At 32.2% G+C, this 17,782-nt stretch overlaps 2 protein-coding genes across 2 annotated transcripts in view; both read left to right on the forward strand.

The window, feature by feature from the left end:
* amon (prohormone processing protease amontillado) overlaps positions 1-17,782 on the forward strand; it is a 454,317-nt gene that overhangs the window by 403,914 nt on the left and 32,621 nt on the right. Inside the window, exons 6-7 of the mRNA XM_085818272.1 lie at positions 1,620-1,696; positions 15,554-15,642. Coding sequence (XP_085674398.1) covers positions 1,620-1,696; positions 15,554-15,642 — 166 coding nt within the window. The remainder of the gene's footprint in view (positions 1-1,619; positions 1,697-15,553; positions 15,643-17,782) is intronic.
* Su(fu) (suppressor of fused domain protein) lies at positions 5,326-8,185 on the forward strand. Its single transcript, XM_035350003.1, has one exon. It carries the CDS (start codon positions 5,693-5,695, stop codon positions 7,139-7,141), a length of 1,449 nt encoding a protein of 482 aa, XP_035205894.1. The 5' UTR covers positions 5,326-5,692; the 3' UTR covers positions 7,142-8,185.

A 17,782-nucleotide genomic window follows, 5' to 3' on the forward strand; every position in this document is an offset into this window, starting at 1 on the left:
GAATTCAGTTTATGTGTGAGATCGCGTCTAATTGCTTTCATTTCTTTATCATCAGAAAATACACATGAATGGAAAATCAGTGCCTTATATTCAAAGTAGGTTGTGAATCGCTTTTGAAACCATTAGTTGCAGAGGTGTCAGAACCGTCATCTTTGCTTTATGTTCTTAAATCTGTGAATCGCTGATAAGTTTAACTAATGTTTCCCAGTTGTAGTTAGGATCTTTAACGATTAGCGAGATTTTCTCCGATCGCTTGTAAAACTGGAAAGATGAGTTATTTTCAGTAACTTCTTCCTGTCTCTGAGTCTGGTCAATACAAAGCGAAACTGAAGCTGCTTGGAGATTGGTTACTGCAGAATTCGGGAAGCTTCCAGCTGAAACAAAATTGGTTACGGAGTTTCCAGGAAAGATCTAGTATGCAGAATTTCCCTCTTGCATGTTTTCGGCTTTGGAGGCCTTTTTCGTTGCTTTCTTCGGTAATGATGGAAATATGAGACAATATGAATGAGAATCAAATTAGCTTTAAGATTCTCATAATTTTAGTTTAATTAGAGGAATCAGCCTTGTTGGTGGATTTACCTAATCTTCGATGTTTCAGACATTAGGTTTAGGACCTAACTGTTAACAATAGAATAACCTCGATACGGTGTTTCAGCACTGAAGAAAGTAATTTGTTTATTTGAGTTTTACCAGCCTATTAATGAGTAATTACGGGAAATCGTATAGACTGTCCCTTGATTGCCATGTGAGCTATGGGATCTTTCATTGCAGCTTTGATACTATTATGAAGCTATTTCATAAAGCTTCCGTTAACATCAACGCTAAAAGGTTCTGTGATACACATGTTTTTAAACTCCTTTCACTTATTTGGGGAAATATACCTCTCTAGACTTTGGGCAATTTCTAATTAGATAATCAAACATCCATGTTTTTCATAAAAATGTCAGCCAGTCATCCAGTAAGTTCTTAAAAGCATACAAAAGCAATAAGCAATGATCAAAACCAATTACAAAATCAAAAGTAAAGAAATAAAATCCAAGTCATTTCCTGAACTATCCAAGTAACATTATTAATAGTTGCCAAAAGTGTCTTTTCTGTGAACAGTTGGGCGAACGATAAGTAAATGAAGAGTTGTGATCTGAATGAGAACCGCAAACTTGGAGAAACTGTAATAGCATGGAAACCAAATAATAGAGAAAACCTGATAGCAATAAGTATCAACTGAACTAAGCATTGCTAAAACACGAGATTCTAGGAGGAAAGTATTGCTGATAAAGCTTTTTTAGGTATGTAAAGGTGACATCAGTCGTAATAATGCAAAAAAAAAAAAATTCATGGGTGATATAATACGGTCGAGTGCATAGACTTGGAATTTGAGATAAAAAGGGGCTTTAAGATTATTTGATTCAAACAGCTCTTAATAGCTAACTGTTTGGCTGAACTGATCATTTAGCCAACGGATGAGTATTAAAGAGGTTTCAACCCTGCCACAGAGCATGATGTGGTATTCCTGATTTACACCTTACTATTAACATTACTGATATAAATAACCCTTTCATGTTATTTTTATCCATTTTGATAACGAGTATGCTTTATGTAAAATTTTTTGATTTTTTTAGAACGCCAAAGCAAGTTATGATTTCAGTAGCAACGATCCATACCCGTACCCGAGGTACACCGATGATTGGTTCAACAGGTAAGAGAAAATAATTCTTTTAGTCGCTGTGTTAAATTTATGATGCATAAATATGAAATTCCATTTCTCTGTTCTAAATTCAGTACAAAATGATGGAAAGTGTGTTTAATAATTTTAGAAGTTTTTCCTTTTCCCTTTTGACATGTGTTTGTATCAGATTTGAGCCTGCTTTACTTTGTCTGCTTACATTTTTTATATCAACTAATCGCTGTTTCTAAATTAAGAATGGAATTCACACTTCCAAGGGCGGGTGAATATCAGAAGTTTAGTAAGCTTCCAAGATACCGGTGGTCGTAGCGCCACTCCGTTATTTGTCATAGGTGAATTCGAAGCGAATGAAACAGGAATCATAATTGCGGGATTCATGCAGCAAAAAGTAATAAACTCATTGAAAAAAGTATTTAGTGGCAGCCCTCTTCCACCTTCCCCCCCAGAAAAAAACATATAATATTTTATATTACAAAAAGCTTGCATTGGAATACCATATCGTTTGACTTATCCTATACTAAGGTTGAAATAGTATTTCTCTGAAATAAACCATGATTAATAATTGTCCTTGCGATGAACTATTGGAAAAGTAGCGAATAAATCAGTACGCAATAATTGTAGATTAATTGATGAAACATTACAGATTGGCTTATAATTTCTTTCAGTTAGTTTAATTTGTAAAACAGCTATGAAGAATTTCTCAGGTTTTAACATTCTTCGGCATACTTAGAGATTACTAGTAGTATCCATCTTTGCATTGAAGTAGTGGGAAACGTTGTAACGTGAGTTTAAGTTTTCCTGTTTAATGAGTCTTAGATAGGCTTTCAATGTCTTAGATAGGCAAAGTGTCTGAAGCCATCTTAAACTAATTTAGCCGTAAGCTAGGAAAAGTCAAAATAAACTACTATAATCAACCGAACGTTATGATAACTAAAATTTACATCCAACTGTGCTGAACTAATTGAACTAATTATGAATAGTTATAGATTGTGCTGCACTTTTCTGAAACTCCCCAGATATTTTCTCGTTGACTAGAAATTAAGCGAAACTCGCCTACCCTTTATCTACATATTTACAGGCCAATTAATGTTTTTTGCTCACTTAAATTCAGATCACGGCCAGCAGAAGTCAGGCACTTTCAGTAGATTCAGTAAACAAGTCTCGCTAACAGCTAATAAGTGTAAACAAAGTAAAACATTGACTACTACTTATAAATTAAGCAAAATCTTGAAAAACAATCATTTTATTACAATTAACTGGCCAGAGGCAAAATAGTGAAATCCTTAAAACAGTTATAGTTCACTCCCGATTCTATTCTTGGTGAATGAAAAGACTAGCACATGGTGGTTTTCGTGATTTTTCTTACTTGAAATACAGATCAAAAGATGAAATACAGATCCTTATCATTTCCTCGCAATGGCATTTCCGCGAGTAAGCAAACAGCTTTATTATGCATTGCCAAAGTTAAATAATCCAATCCAATAATAAATAATTGTCTGCTCCCTCACAACACAATAAGCATACAAATTTTTACATAATTTGTTTTTGTTTGCTTTGCAAACTTCTTCTAAATAGTAAATAAAGGAGATGTAACAATAAAATTGACATAGCAATAAACAGAACTGGGGAAAAAACAATAAACAGACCGGGGGGAAACTAAAAATTGAAAAAATATAATTTTTTAAATGTTGGTGTTTCAACAGAGTTCATTTGTAACTGGCATTATTCAAACAGCCTTCCACCTTGCAATTTGCAGAATACCTATAAATTGCAACAACAGTTATAAATCAAGTCTATTGGGAATTTTAACACGTGGACCAGCTCTAGTGACAAAATCTGCACGACAAATCATCATCTTCACTGGAATCTGAATCATTAACTGCAGGGGGTAGAAGCATCTTGTTATGGGCATTTTCAACCCTTCGAGCCTCTTGAGCAATGAATGGTAACTTTTCCGAACTGTTGATTTCTAACTATAAAGTGTCTGGAACGGCTCAACTTCTCTCTATCAGTTGTTCTCATTCTGGCAACTCTTAAAAGCCCATCTGCTCCAGAAGAGACTCCAGAAGTGATAATTCCTTAAGGCCAGTTGGTACGCTTGCCATCAGTTTTTTAAAAGAGCGACCTCTTCAGCTCTGAAAGATTCTTCCCGGCTCTTACCTTTGTGAATCAACATTGCTAAATACTCATTCCGAAATCTCATTTTTAAACCCTGCCTTAATTTTTGTACAAAACGCAATCTTATATTTAGGGTTTTACTGTCATTTTTTTCTAAATCAGTTGTTTCACTACTAGGAATACTTTGTTAGAAACAAAGAGGGAGTTAATGGCTTGAGACTTTCCAAATTTTCTTCAATATATGTAGGTGGCCTAGAGTTTATTGTAGCTTCGTAGTCGCATAGAATAGTTTCCTACTCTTCATAGTCAAAACGTTTTCTGTCCAAAATTCTTAGCATCTCTTTCAGCATTCTAATCATGCACTCCCACCATCCTCCCCACCAGGCGGCTGTTAGAGGGTTAAAATTCCATTTGGTTTTCTTGATAGTGGAAAATGACACGGTCTTCTCCCAATCTAAATTTCTTATAGCATTATTTGAACCAATGAAGATTGTACCTTTGTCAGTGTAGATTATATTTACTCTACCTCTTCGAGCAAAGAATCTTCTTAAAGGCATAATAAAAACTTCTGTAAACAGGGAATAGACTAATTTAAGATGGAGAGCTCTATAAATGGCACAGGTAAAAAGTACAACCCATGTATTTTTGATAGAACATAAATACAAAAGGCTTGCGATATCAGTCCCTGAAACTTCGAAAACTGCAGCAGCCTTTATTCTGTCCCTAGGAAGAGGTCCAAAAGGTGGTTCTGTAGGTTTGGCTTTGAATCTTTTACATAAAATACAACTAGAGCTAACTTGTTTCGCTAATTTATTGATCGAAATAATACAGTAATCTTCTTTTAAATTGGCAATCAGAGTGTTATTAGGAACAGTTCGAGAATTTTTTAGCAGGAGGAGTGAAATAATCTCTTGAGCCTACTTTATGTTTGCAATATTTCATATTGTATAGCATCAACTTATATGTAATTTTTGCATTTGCTGTTCAAATAGCATGGATAGTAAAAAGGAATTCTGAACTAAAACAGTCCAGAATCTTGGAAAAATAGTGCTACACTGGAATTAAAAATGTTAGCATATGTTAACATTAATAGGAAAAGAATTCCCATTTGTATTATTATGACTATTATCATATTTATTTTCTGAATTATATCTGAAATTTTTCTCTTTTTAAAAACTAATAAATTTAACGTATTTGTTTTTTTCATCATAAAAAAAATGGCTCGATGTACTTGAGAAAAAATGATACATGTTTCCTTTCTTTCTATTTACGAGTTAGTACAATTTCTCTATTATTTGAAATAAAACGTATTTAATATACATCCTTAAAAATTAATTTTCCATATAAAAACCGCATTAGATTGCCTAGAAAATGAGCAAACTTTCATTTTTCTATTAAATTTATTACGAAATTTGCCAATTATTATGCAAAAGATATTAGTTTAATCACCTGCTACTAGATGGCAGCACTATATTTAAAGCTAGTTGATCGACTGCAAAGAGGCATCCATTTTGCATCTCAACTCTACTCCGCAACTGGATGTAAACGATGGATGCGTCGGCATTGATAATTGACTTGTTGATTTCAGTGTTTTAAACTTCTGTTATTGAACTAATTATTCTTTTGATTATCAGATATATGTATTTTTAAGCTAACTGTATATTTTGAATCATCGCATTATTGTTTGTTTTCTGTATGACTTGAAAGGAAAATAATTTTTGGCATCCTTGTCCAAGTGTAACGTGATATAAAATTTCGTGCATTTGAATTGAGGTTTCCTCTGGTACATCTAATTTTAAACTGGTCTGTGTGTCTTAAAAATACAATGCGTTAAATCGAAGGTTTTTAAATTAATATTTTTGGGAACTGGCGACGAAAAATTTATTAAAAATGGAGAGTAAGTTTATACAGCGGCCTTCAATTTTTAGAGGATATCCTGTTCTGCCGAGGCCTGTAATTCCTCTAGGATTGGAAACATTGTATACTGCATGTCGGCAGATCTACCCTGACCAATCAAATCCTTTACAAGTGACTGCTTTAGTTAAATATTGGCTAGGTGGACCAGATCCCCTGGATTACATCAGTATGTATTCAAATCCTGGGAATCCCACTGCTGATATAACTCCTCATTGGCATTATGTAAGTTTTGGTTTATCAGATTTGCATGGAGATGGTAGAGTTCATGATATATCAGGGGGTGATACCCCAAGTGGATTTGGTTTCGAATTAACATTTCGTCTGAAACGTGAGCCAGATGAGCAAGTACCTCCAACATGGCCTGCTGCTATTATGCAAGCTTTGGCAAAATATGTATTTCAGTCTGAAAACACCCTTTGTTCAGGGGATCATGTTTCTTGGCATTGTCCATTAGATAATAGTGAATCGAGAATACAACATATGTTAATGTTTGAAGATCCGCAACTTGGAACGGTGCAAACGCCATTTGGTCCTGTCACATTCATTCAGATAGTTGGAGTCTGTGCGGAGGAACTGCAAGCAGCTCAGGGTTGGAATGGCCCTGGCATCATTGAATTAATGAAGTCTGTGAAAGGAGCTGGCGGCCCTTGGCTGATCACGGATATGAGACGAGGTGAAAGTATGTTCGAACTTGATCCTACTGTGCAAGAAGCAGTTGATCATGGCATCGAAACAGATGGGTCAAATCTTAGTGGTGTCAGTGCCAGGTGTTCTTGGCAAGAAAAAAAACGGACTAATCTGGACAAAGATGATCCAGATGAAGAGAGTGAATCAGAACCTGGACTTCCTCAAATTTCAGTCCTTGAATCAGAACAAATTAAAGCTACTTTAAAGAAAGGTCTTCTTAATACAAAGCCTGTACTACCTCAAATTAGACCAAATAGTAGTAACAGGTATTATGGTATGTCAGCTGCAGCAGATCAGCATGAAGGAAGCTCAAGAAAAGATTCCTATGATAGTAATATGAACAGTGAAGTTGCTGCTTTGGAACCAGCTGAGTTATTGCAAACAAAATTTTTAGAAAGTGTTCATCTGCAGTTTAATTTAGAAGCTGGGACTATTCTTCCATTAGCTTTGAGAGGAAGACTGAAACATGGAAGACATTTCACTTTCAAAAGTGTAGTGGGAGATGTTGCAATAACACTTGTTCCTACTAGTGTTTCTGGTGCCTTTGTAGATGTAGAACACCCATTTGCTGCACACGGACCATGGCTACAGGTGCTGTTGACTGAGGAAGATATTGAAATTATGCTAACTGATTTAAATGAAGTCTCTGAATTAGATGCAATAGTACTTCCAAAAACTTTTGAGTGGTGTGAAAAAAAGTTATCCGTTACACTCATGCATGAAGATTATCAATAACTATGTTGACAAAATAATTTTATAGTTAATTATATATCATATTCTGTCTTCTGTGTTGCTGGTTATTAAAGGCTGTGAAATTCTCTTAATCAAAAATGTAAGAATGTATTTTAATTTCTAGGTTTTTACTTCTAGAATAGGTATCCAGTTTTGTAACACATATGTTTAATATGGATGGTATTTCATATTTTAATGTAAAATTTCAAATTTATTTATGTGAAAATATAATGTCATATGAATATAAACATTAAGTTTATTACATAGCCTGTAAAAGCATTTTATAGAATACCATTACACTGTGTAATTTTTAGCTGTATGTTTTTAATATATCTGGCTAAATGGGCTTTATGAAGTTGTCTGTATTTATTGATTTATGGTATTGAGGCTTAAATTTAAAATATTTATTTTTGGTGTTAGTAAGGTTTTATGCAATATATCTAATAACTTTTATTGACTTCTTGTGTGTTCAATACACCTAATCATAAATGAGCAATGCTAATAATGTGAAGTAAAAATTGCTTCACATGTTGTTTTATAACATTTTTATAAGTAGAATCAGTGTTAAGAAAGAAAATTTCCATCATAACTTATCATGTATACTTACAAACTATTTTTTAAATTATCACAAATTGCCCCAAAAATCAGTTTTAAATTTGGTTTAAAAAAAAAACTTATTATTGTTCAGAATTAACTTCCGTTTAAATTGAATAATTTAAAAGGTGAAGTTTCTTGAAAATACCAGATTCATGTAGAAATCTGTATGCATAAATTCAATTATTTATTTATCATTGTATATTGTGTTTTTTATTTTGATGATCTAAATGTTCCAATCTGATGTGTATTCTATTAATTTCGTGTGTTTTATTGCCTGGTAAAATATGTTGTCAAAATAATGATTATGAATGTAACTTAACTTTTCCCTCTTATATTTAATATGTTATTGTTGTTCCTAATGGCTGAATACTTGTAATATTATGCATTCATCGGACATTTGATATGTATAAAAGTATTTTTTAAAGCTTGAATAAAAAAATCATAACTTTTGTTGTGGCAGTATTTTGAAAATCTGTAATTTGATTTTATCCGAACGCTGATTATTTCTAAATATTAAATGTTAGGATTTCAATTTTCATGTTGTACAAATATTTAAAATTAACTATATATTTCTAATTATGATCAGAGAGTTTGATATGTAGTAGTAGTAGTAACGAAGGATGTGGGCACCATCCCTCTACCATTACGGTTAATCGGCTCTGCCCACGTCCGCGCTTATCTAGTATTTATTAATAATTCAAAAGTTTTTCCATTGCTATATTTTATGATATATAATATGAGATTTTGATTTTGAATCTAAACATATCTACACCAAAAGCATTTCACTGTGCCAGTTTTTTTACTAGCTGCCCAGGCGGTATAGTGGCTTGGGAGCCAACTATGATACCAAACTGCTTAACTGTGTGTAACTGTGTCTGTCGCTTCATAAGAGGTAATAGTGGCTGGTGGCCGCCTATTAGATTTTTCCACAAAAATATGACCACTACTTCTGGCCTTAGGACTGGCCAGTATTGAAAGAAGACAAAATAGTGCCCGCCATTCAGGGGGAAAAAAATAATAATAATAAAAGATTTTTTACTGGCAAAGTAAATCTCAAATTATTTACATTGTAAAAAATCATGCATTGTGTTAAAGGACAAGTTCTGCACTATTTATCTGTTTAAATTAATGCGATATGTGCGTATGTAATCGCATTAATTTAAACAGATAAATACTCCTATGTACTATCATTTTGTGTCCCAGTTTAGCTGTGTCTGTCAAAAATAAATTGTTCAAGCTGCCATCTAGTTCTTCATCAGTTGGGCTGTTATCTTTAACATCTACATCGTCATCATCATCCAAAATATAACATACTCGTATGTGTATAAACATTATTTTATTACAATCTGGGAAGTAAACTGATTACCTTTTTCTATCATTTCTTTATCAAGGAATGTGAAATTTTACATTATAAATTTTCCAAGTGATATACTTGAGCTTAAATTTAAACATGCTGAAAGTTTGTGCTTTTACCATTGCTTCAACAATGTTTCATATAAACTGATATTTTTATCATCTGTGGTAATCCTAATTTGTGTTTAAATTTTTTTTTCCTTTCTTGTAGAAAGTACTGGACATAGTAAATGTTAGTTACAAAGTTTTTTTTTTTTTTAACTGGATGGTGTTCCAGTTTCATAATTCAAACTGGATGTTGACATATTTAAAAATACTTCGAATTCATTTTATTACTTAAAGTATTCAAAGTGTGACATTATTTTAGCAGTTCATTCTATTATGAATTTATTTTAGGAAGTTTGTTGCTCTAATGCGAACTGCGGGATAATATGGCTAATTATGTATGCAGGATGCAGTGTGATTAGGTCTAATGGGTGTTCTATAATCATCAAACAGTAGATCATGCTCTTACATATGTGCAAGAATTTAAGGATACATGAAAAATACGACATATGTTTTCTATTACAGTAACTGAAAAATATGGGGCTTATTAAGTAGAGAATATGGTGAGACAAATATTTGGCCAAAAATGAGTTTGATTTTTTTTTTTTTTTTTTTTTTTTTTTTTGATTAATTCATAATTCTATATTGGCATCTTTTACTTCAAATTTTACCATGGAAAAACTAATTAAACAAAATTTCGTTTCTATTACTTATACTGTGTACTTAAAAACTGAAAATTGCAAAATCAGTAAAATGATTCTAAATTATTTTTAAATTACGTCATATTTTGGTGGAAAAAAAAACAATATAATATTGGTTTTAGTGTTGGTAAGGTGTCAGAAATTAAACCAATTTAAAACATATAGTTTTAATTTTCAAAAGCAATAAAGTTTATTCTTGGGTGGTTTTTTTTTTTTTTTTTTTTTTTTTTTTTTTTTTTAAATAACAAATTGAAATAATTAAGTTGAGAAATTGTTGCATAAGGCTAATTTAATGAACCTTCCTGTTAAGAGTTGCTATTTTGAAAAATATATTGTTACGAAATGCCAAGCTGCAGTAAAATAGCTTCTCGCAAGGCAGTTTTAGGGTTGCTTTGGTGACAAAATTTGTGACATTTGGTGACAAAACTAGCGATATGCCAGAGACAGATGGAGAACCTTCTAGAGCGAATTCTTACCGGTTTAGCCCAGAATGTTCTTGAAGGCAGGCCAAAAGCTATATCCTTCTGCCTGTGCAAGAAGTGGCAGTCTTTCGAGTGCCTTGTAGTCTAGTGGAGCGTATCAAGAGTTGCACCATTGAGGGTATCCAGCGCATCGCAAGTTGTAATGTGGATAGTCTCAAAAGTACGTTTAGTTCCGAGAATGACCGAACTATGTTGGGAGCTATACTCTGGTGCTTTGCTGTGAAGCTGTCTTCACCGTTATAGCCTGAAGGCTGTGTTGCTGATTCTTTCAGTGTGTTTGTTTTAGTTTTTCAATGACAGTAAACGTGTTTTGAAGCTGTCCTGAGTAATACTGGCTAAGAAATTGTGTTTTTATTCTTCATCAAGTGTTGTCGTTAATCACTCTAAATCCATGCCCCGTAAGAAATGCAACGATATATTGTAATAGATTTTTACACATTCTATCCATCAGGAAACTGCAGGCATTTCATTTAATAGTTTTGAAAATGGCTATATAAAAAGCTTTAATCCATTTTTTTTAATTTTCTCTAGAAGCAAGAGAGGAAACAGTGTATGTATGAATTATTTAATGGCAAAGCTCTGGTTTGCATTCTGAGTAGTGAGAGATTTAACTGCATAATGTAGGGCAAAGCTTTAAATTTATTTTAATAATTAATTGTGTTGATGCACTTTTTATAAATAAATGTGTTTTTCAAACTTAGTCCTTTTACTTTTTAAGATAAAGAAACAAATTTTGAAAAGCACAGCATTATTCAGAATAGGCTCTTGTGGAAATAAACTGAAGCTTATCTTTAAAAAATGTTCATTTCGTAAAATCTAAATTATGCCAGGAGAGATTAATGCTAATTTTTAATGCAGTTTTCGTTGCCAGAAGAGATTAATGCTAATTTGTATTGCAGTTTTCATGCATTATAATAGTACATAAATCTTTAATTTATTTCTCTCTTTTTATAATGTGCATATTTCATTGCACTTGTAAATTGTCAAAAACATAACGTTAATTCGTAAATAAACATTTCTTATGTTATATAGGGAAGCAACATATTCCAAAATTAAAATAAAATCAAATTTTGGATTGATGTTATTTTTATATTTAAAAAAATATTAGTTTTGCGAAAAGCAAAAATGTATTTCTTCAAGAAGTAATATGTTGAATCATGATAATACAGACCTTTTTTTTTTTTTTTTTTTAGTAGTACTGTTATGTATTTAACTCAAATACTGCATTTAGTGACATTTGTGTCATTGAGGTATGAATTTTAGATATTTTGCTTTGGTTGCTTGAGTAATAAAATTACAACCCTTTTACTAAATTTTGCAGTCATCATGAGTATGATAGCATTTAACCATTTCACTTCATGTCTTAGGAAAAAAGCTATATAATTCTGTCACAGTCTTTTGTGAAGTATTCAGTATTTCATAATATAAGGGCGAGTCAAATGAAAGTGACCCTTCCTCAGCAAGAATGGTTCGGTCCATCATCTGCGGCGCATGCGCGTAGCACAGAGACAGCCTTCATTTACGAAAGTGGCGCGAAAGTGTGACGTTAAAGTTCTTTAAGGCCCTCTTACACTGGGTTGAAGACGGTAGCATGACATAATGGACGCTCCAAAAGAGGAACAGCGTGGTGTGGTCAGGTTTTTGACAACTGAAGGTGTTTCCCAACATGAAATTAGTCGCCGTATGACTGCTGTGTACGGTGAACATTGCATCGCATTAGCCACTGTGAAGCGTTGGAGCAAACGGTTCAGAGAAGGACGTGAAAGTTGCAAAGACGATCCAAGACCGGGCCAAAGCCACCTTGCAATCACCCCCGACACAATTGCACAGGTTGATGAGCTGATTAGACAAGAACAGAGGATAAGCATCAATGAACTGGCAGAGCGTGTGAACATCAGTCACGGTTCGGTTCACACCATAATTCATGATCATCTCGGTTATCAGCTTTTGTGTGCTCAATGGATGCCCAAGATTTTGAACGACCGCCAGAAGACGGAGAGGTTCGGCGCTGCTTTGACTCATTTCATCCAGTATCACAATGAGGGTGACGACTTCTTGTCTGCAATTGTGACCGGAGACGAATCATGGTGCCACCACTATGAACCTGAAACACGCCGGCAAAGCTTACAGTGGAAACATTTGAATTCACCCCCCCCCCGAAGAAAGCAAAGGCTGTCATTTCTTCGGGAAAGGTGCTATTGACTTTTTTTTTCGATCGTCAGGGGCCATTACTGATTGAATTTGCTAAACGTGGAGAGACTATCAATAGTTCGCGATATTGCGCAACGCTGGATCGGCTGCGTGTCACAATCAAGAACAAACAACCTGGAAGATTGACGAATGGTGTGATCTTGCTACACGACAATGCTCGTCCCCACATCGCTGATGTGGTTAAGACACAACTGGCAAAGTTCAAGTGGGACACGCTGCATCATCCTCCATACAGCCCAGATTTGTCGCCATGCGACTTTCACATTTTCGGGAAACTGAAAAAATATCTCAAGGGTACCAGATTCGTGTCGGACGCCGCCGTGAAGGAGTCGGTTACAGACTTTTTGAATCGACAGCCCAAGGAGTTTTATGAGACTGGGATCACGCGGCTCATTTGTCAATGGGATAAATGTCTCAATGTTCATGGAGACTACCTTTAAATAAAGTACTCTGTTTGTCATATATTCGCATTGGCTCACTTTCATTTGACTCGCCCTTATATAATTAAATATCAATTAGAAGACTGTTTATTTTTCCTAGAAAGAGCTCTTTTCAAGAGACCATAGGCACAATAGTCCATAGATGAAGCATCAGAATACTTACATTGAGAAGAACTGTGCATTTTTTTCAAGGAATACAGTGGTACTCTTCAAAATATATTCTTGTTGCTTTGATTTGATAAAGTTTCACTCATTTGATAAAGAAATGGATTTTTTTCTGTAAATATCAGATGTACAATTTTCTCTTAATATAGTATGTTGAGTTGATTTTGAAAATTTTTTCCCAATCTTTTTATTTTTAACATCCCTCTGTAAGAGAATCCTGCTGTAATCATGAACCTCTTACTAAAACTTTGTTTGCATTGATAGAACTAGGTTTGTACATCTTTTTCTCTTCATTTTTGAAAATCGACACCTTTTTGGGGAAAAGGGAGATTTCATTCATTTAGGTAAACCCATGCTTCATCGAGGATTGCAATGTATTTCCATTTATCTCCTGCTAAAGAGTTTTCATATAGGGTTCTACAAATTGTTCTGCATTGAGCCATATGCCTCAGTAAAAAAGCTCGTGAACATTATTTTTTCAGCTTTCTTAAGTTGTTATCTTGGTTTATTATTTTATTTATTGTTGCTTCAGGTGTATTTAAAGACTTGCTATTAATTTCTGCATCAGTGGTTTTCTCTTGTTACCACAATTTTAACTTTACAAATAGTACATACCTTTGTCAGGTTTTCATTTGGAATCTTCTTTCTAGGTAGAAGTAATGATTAATCTCTTTTTCGTTTTTTGATTGATAATGTTTCTTATTTTGCACTTTCATATTTTTATACCATGCATTTCACAATGTTCTTGTATTATGAAATAGGAATATTTCTCTTCGGAAAGTGGGAAAACATATCCTTCAATCCACAGCTTGTTTACATGTGACATTTTGAAAGAAGACTAAATTTAAAAGTAGCTAACAGTACTTCTAATTTCTGATAATAAGCTGTTGTCAGAAATTTTTATTCTGAAATATTTGCTTTTTTTTTTTTTTTTTTTTTTTTTTTTTTCTTTCTTTTCTTTTTTTAACTCTTTAACTAAATTGTCCTAAAAATGTGTAATAGTTCCCGTTATTTCTTCTGTTACAATTTTATGCTGATATATAAATGATCAGGGATTAAATTTACTATTGCCCTTCATATGTATATATATATATATATAATAAATGTATATATGAAAAACTGTTTTGATATGTAAAAAACAGAGAATAAAGCACAAAAGTGAGGTGCTTTGCAGTTTCATAAGGTAAACCAGGTGAATCTATCTTCATGTCAGTAGCAGTCGTAATATCAGATATCAGGAACAAACAAGAGGCCACAACTAAATATATTTATCATTTTAAAAACTGTTAACAATTTTTTATGGAAAGAAACATTTGAGCTAAATTAACTAGGATTCTTAATTTTTAAATTAATCTTATTATTCATGAAAAAATAAATAATTCATGTTGTTGCTGTGTATTCAGAAAATATATATTCTTATGATATACAAATTTTAAGCTTTTGTAGGTTATGCCGTTCACTCTTAATATTGATAAACAAATTTAAACCTTTTCTTCTGGTTTTCTTTTATGGGAAGGGGGGGGGTCAACTGATTTTAAGAAAAACAAACTGGTAAAAAAAAAAAGGATTTTAGATATTTACTCTTATGTAAAATACCAATTCAAATGAAATATTATATTGTAATCTAGAAAATAGAAATATCTTCTCTTTTTTTTTTTTAACTATATGCACACCTCTGGAAGGAATAAAGCCAGTAAGATTGGATAGCACATGAGATATGGGTATTGTATTTCGATACATGAAAATCATTTTTAAATAATTGCTAATTTAACAGATTTTTTACAGGAAATTAGTAGTTGTAAAGTGGATGTCATCCAGCATGTTTTCATTTTTTCAATTCAAGTTAAAATTGCATATATTCATAATGTGTTTCAGTAAATTTGACATATCTTGTGAATGCAACATGCTGTTAATGCCTTTGTTTCTTGTATTGTTCCAACTACCATTAATTTTTCTTAAAAGTAGTCAATATTATTCAATTCCTATATAGAAGTTATGTGTCTTTTTTTTCAATATTTTAATGTAAACATGAAGCAAACAGATTCAAATTGTTTAAAACTAAAACATGTAAAAAATTTAATTATGTTATAAAAGCATGTCATAGCATGATTTCTGTTTAAAATTAGAATTGCATTTCAAAGACTAAATCTACACTTTATTATAACATAAATCACAGTTTAGCCATGCCTGATATAGACTTTGAAAAAATGTTCTTTTGTAGTTTTATGTCCATTTTAATTTTTGCTACATTTCTATTTAAATATCTTAATGTATCTGTATTTTTTTTTTAATTGTGAAACACATTTAGTAATTTTACAGAAATAATTTGTGATAATTATAATGAATGTATATTTTAAGTGCAGAATAGAAATTATAATGTTTTAAAAGGAGTTAATTCTTAATTATTGGTATATATTTCAGCCATGGAACACGATGTGCTGGCGAAGTTGCTGCAAAACGTGACAATGGAGTATGTGGTGTTGGTGTAGCCTATGAATCTAAAGTTGCAGGTAATTCATTGAATTACCATTAAAAAAGTACAGTCATATTATTCATGAAACAAAGTTTCAAAAATTAACATTAATTTTTGCATTTGAGTCACACTTCCCAATACTTCATCCTTATTGTTTTCATTGCTTACAATTTGTTTATTCATATCTCAGCAGTGTATATATTTTTAAACATTAATGTACATGCACATGCATATGATATATATTTGCAAAGCTGGAAATGTATATGTATGTTGATATTTGGAATTTAAAATTATAAATTAATGTATACAGTTTTTTTTTATTTTCTTTCAAAACTATATCTGACAAATTAATCTTTCTTTATTTGCATATGCAGCAGTCATGCCTCTTATTAAATGCATTAAAATGTTCTCTAAGAAAAGTGCATTAGTATAATAATGCATTAGTATATAATGTAATAGCCATTCATTTTCATATAATTTTGATATAAACAAAATTATTTCCTTAGTTGCAGCTATCATTTTGATTTCTTAAAATGTTTGACATTTCACTATTGACTTCTATGCTCTAGAAGCATTTAATTCTGATATATAATTCTGATTCTGGTATATATTCTGGGCTATAATTCTGGTAGTATGTTTAGTTTTCCTTGTGCAATCATGCTTGCTATTGATGTATATAGAATGATTTATTACTTATAAATAGTTCGCCACTGAAAGCCTTCATTTTGTTCAGAATTTTTTTTAACAGAATAGAGACTTTCATGGCTGACATTCTTCCTTTATTTTTTAAATATTTTAAGCTTTTTACATAATACCTTTTACCATACCTGCATGAGAGTTAAATAATAAGGGTTTTGCAAAGTATTTTTTTTTTTTTTTTTTTTTTTTTTTTTTTTTTTTAAAGTTTAGTATTTAGAAAGCATATACAGAAGAAGAGTCAAATCAAATTTAAAACAAATTTTGGTACTATTCCGTTTTGAGGACCGTAAAAAATTGCAGCGAAAATTTATTCGCAAAAGCGCCAAATCTAGCAAACGTACCCATTTAACACCGCGCCAAATCTAGCGTACGCGCTGATTTCAGATTGCGTAAGTTTGTATAGTTCTATATTTCTTAAGACGCCATTGAAATACTAGTTTAATTTTTAAATCCTTTTTTTGATTTTAAATCCTTTTTTGATATCCTATGGATTTAACAATTTGGGAATTGCCCATGACGAAAAGTACGCGATATAATTTTGGATTAAGTGCAGAATCACCCACTGCTTGACGCATTTTTAAGAATTGCACATACTCGGAATCCATGTACACATCGATCTATTTTCATTTAAAAAACAAAAATCCCAGAATTGCACAAAAATGGCACTGCGCACTGTGTACACATCGACCTATTTTCACTTAAAAAGAAAACTGACAAAAATCCAATTGTTTTTACCCTTGTAAAAAGCGGCAAACAAATAAGTGAGCGATTCTGCAGAGATTTTTTTCAAAGAAAAGGCATCATTCATTATAGAAAATTATGTTTGAACAACCAACGAGATGCAACTATGCTTTAGCGATAACTCGGTAGCGAAATAGCGATGCACGCATCCATTCAGTTATGTTTAGCAAATTTTATATAAATTATAATAATGATCTGAAATATGTAGTTATTTACTCTTATACTTCCATTCAGTCATGTTTAGCCTTTTTTATATAAATTATAATAATAAAAAAGTATTATATGAAATTAGCTTTTCATCTAAATTGAAACGTCAATCTTAGATAGTTATTTACTAGTATTATACTTCCTTTCTTGCGTTAGGGTTGCCACAATTATTTTTGGCAGCACTGGCATCAACAATAGTTTGGCGATTTTTTACGGCCCTCAAAACCGAATAGTAACCAAATTTTAACATTATTTTAATAAATATGTAGTGCACAATTCCAAAAAAATATATTCCAAAAAGCTCTCTTCTTTCGACGAATGAACTGACAAATCAAAATAAAATCTGATAAGAAATTAAAAATAATAAAACACTGTTCAAAAACTCTTAATACATATTCAGAAATGACATGTTTATTCTCAGTCTTTTGAATTCATATTCCAAAATGTACTCAACAACTTAAACACTCATCACTTAAACTGTGCATATAAATGGTGAAGAATAACAGTAAAGTGACAAAATGCAAAGCACT

Source organism: Stegodyphus dumicola, chromosome 6 (genome assembly GCF_044657685.1).
Source record: "Stegodyphus dumicola isolate Sdum_Otavi_A_Nest chromosome 6, ASM4465768v1".
In the NCBI taxonomy this organism is placed as follows: domain Eukaryota; kingdom Metazoa; phylum Arthropoda; class Arachnida; order Araneae; family Eresidae; genus Stegodyphus; species Stegodyphus dumicola.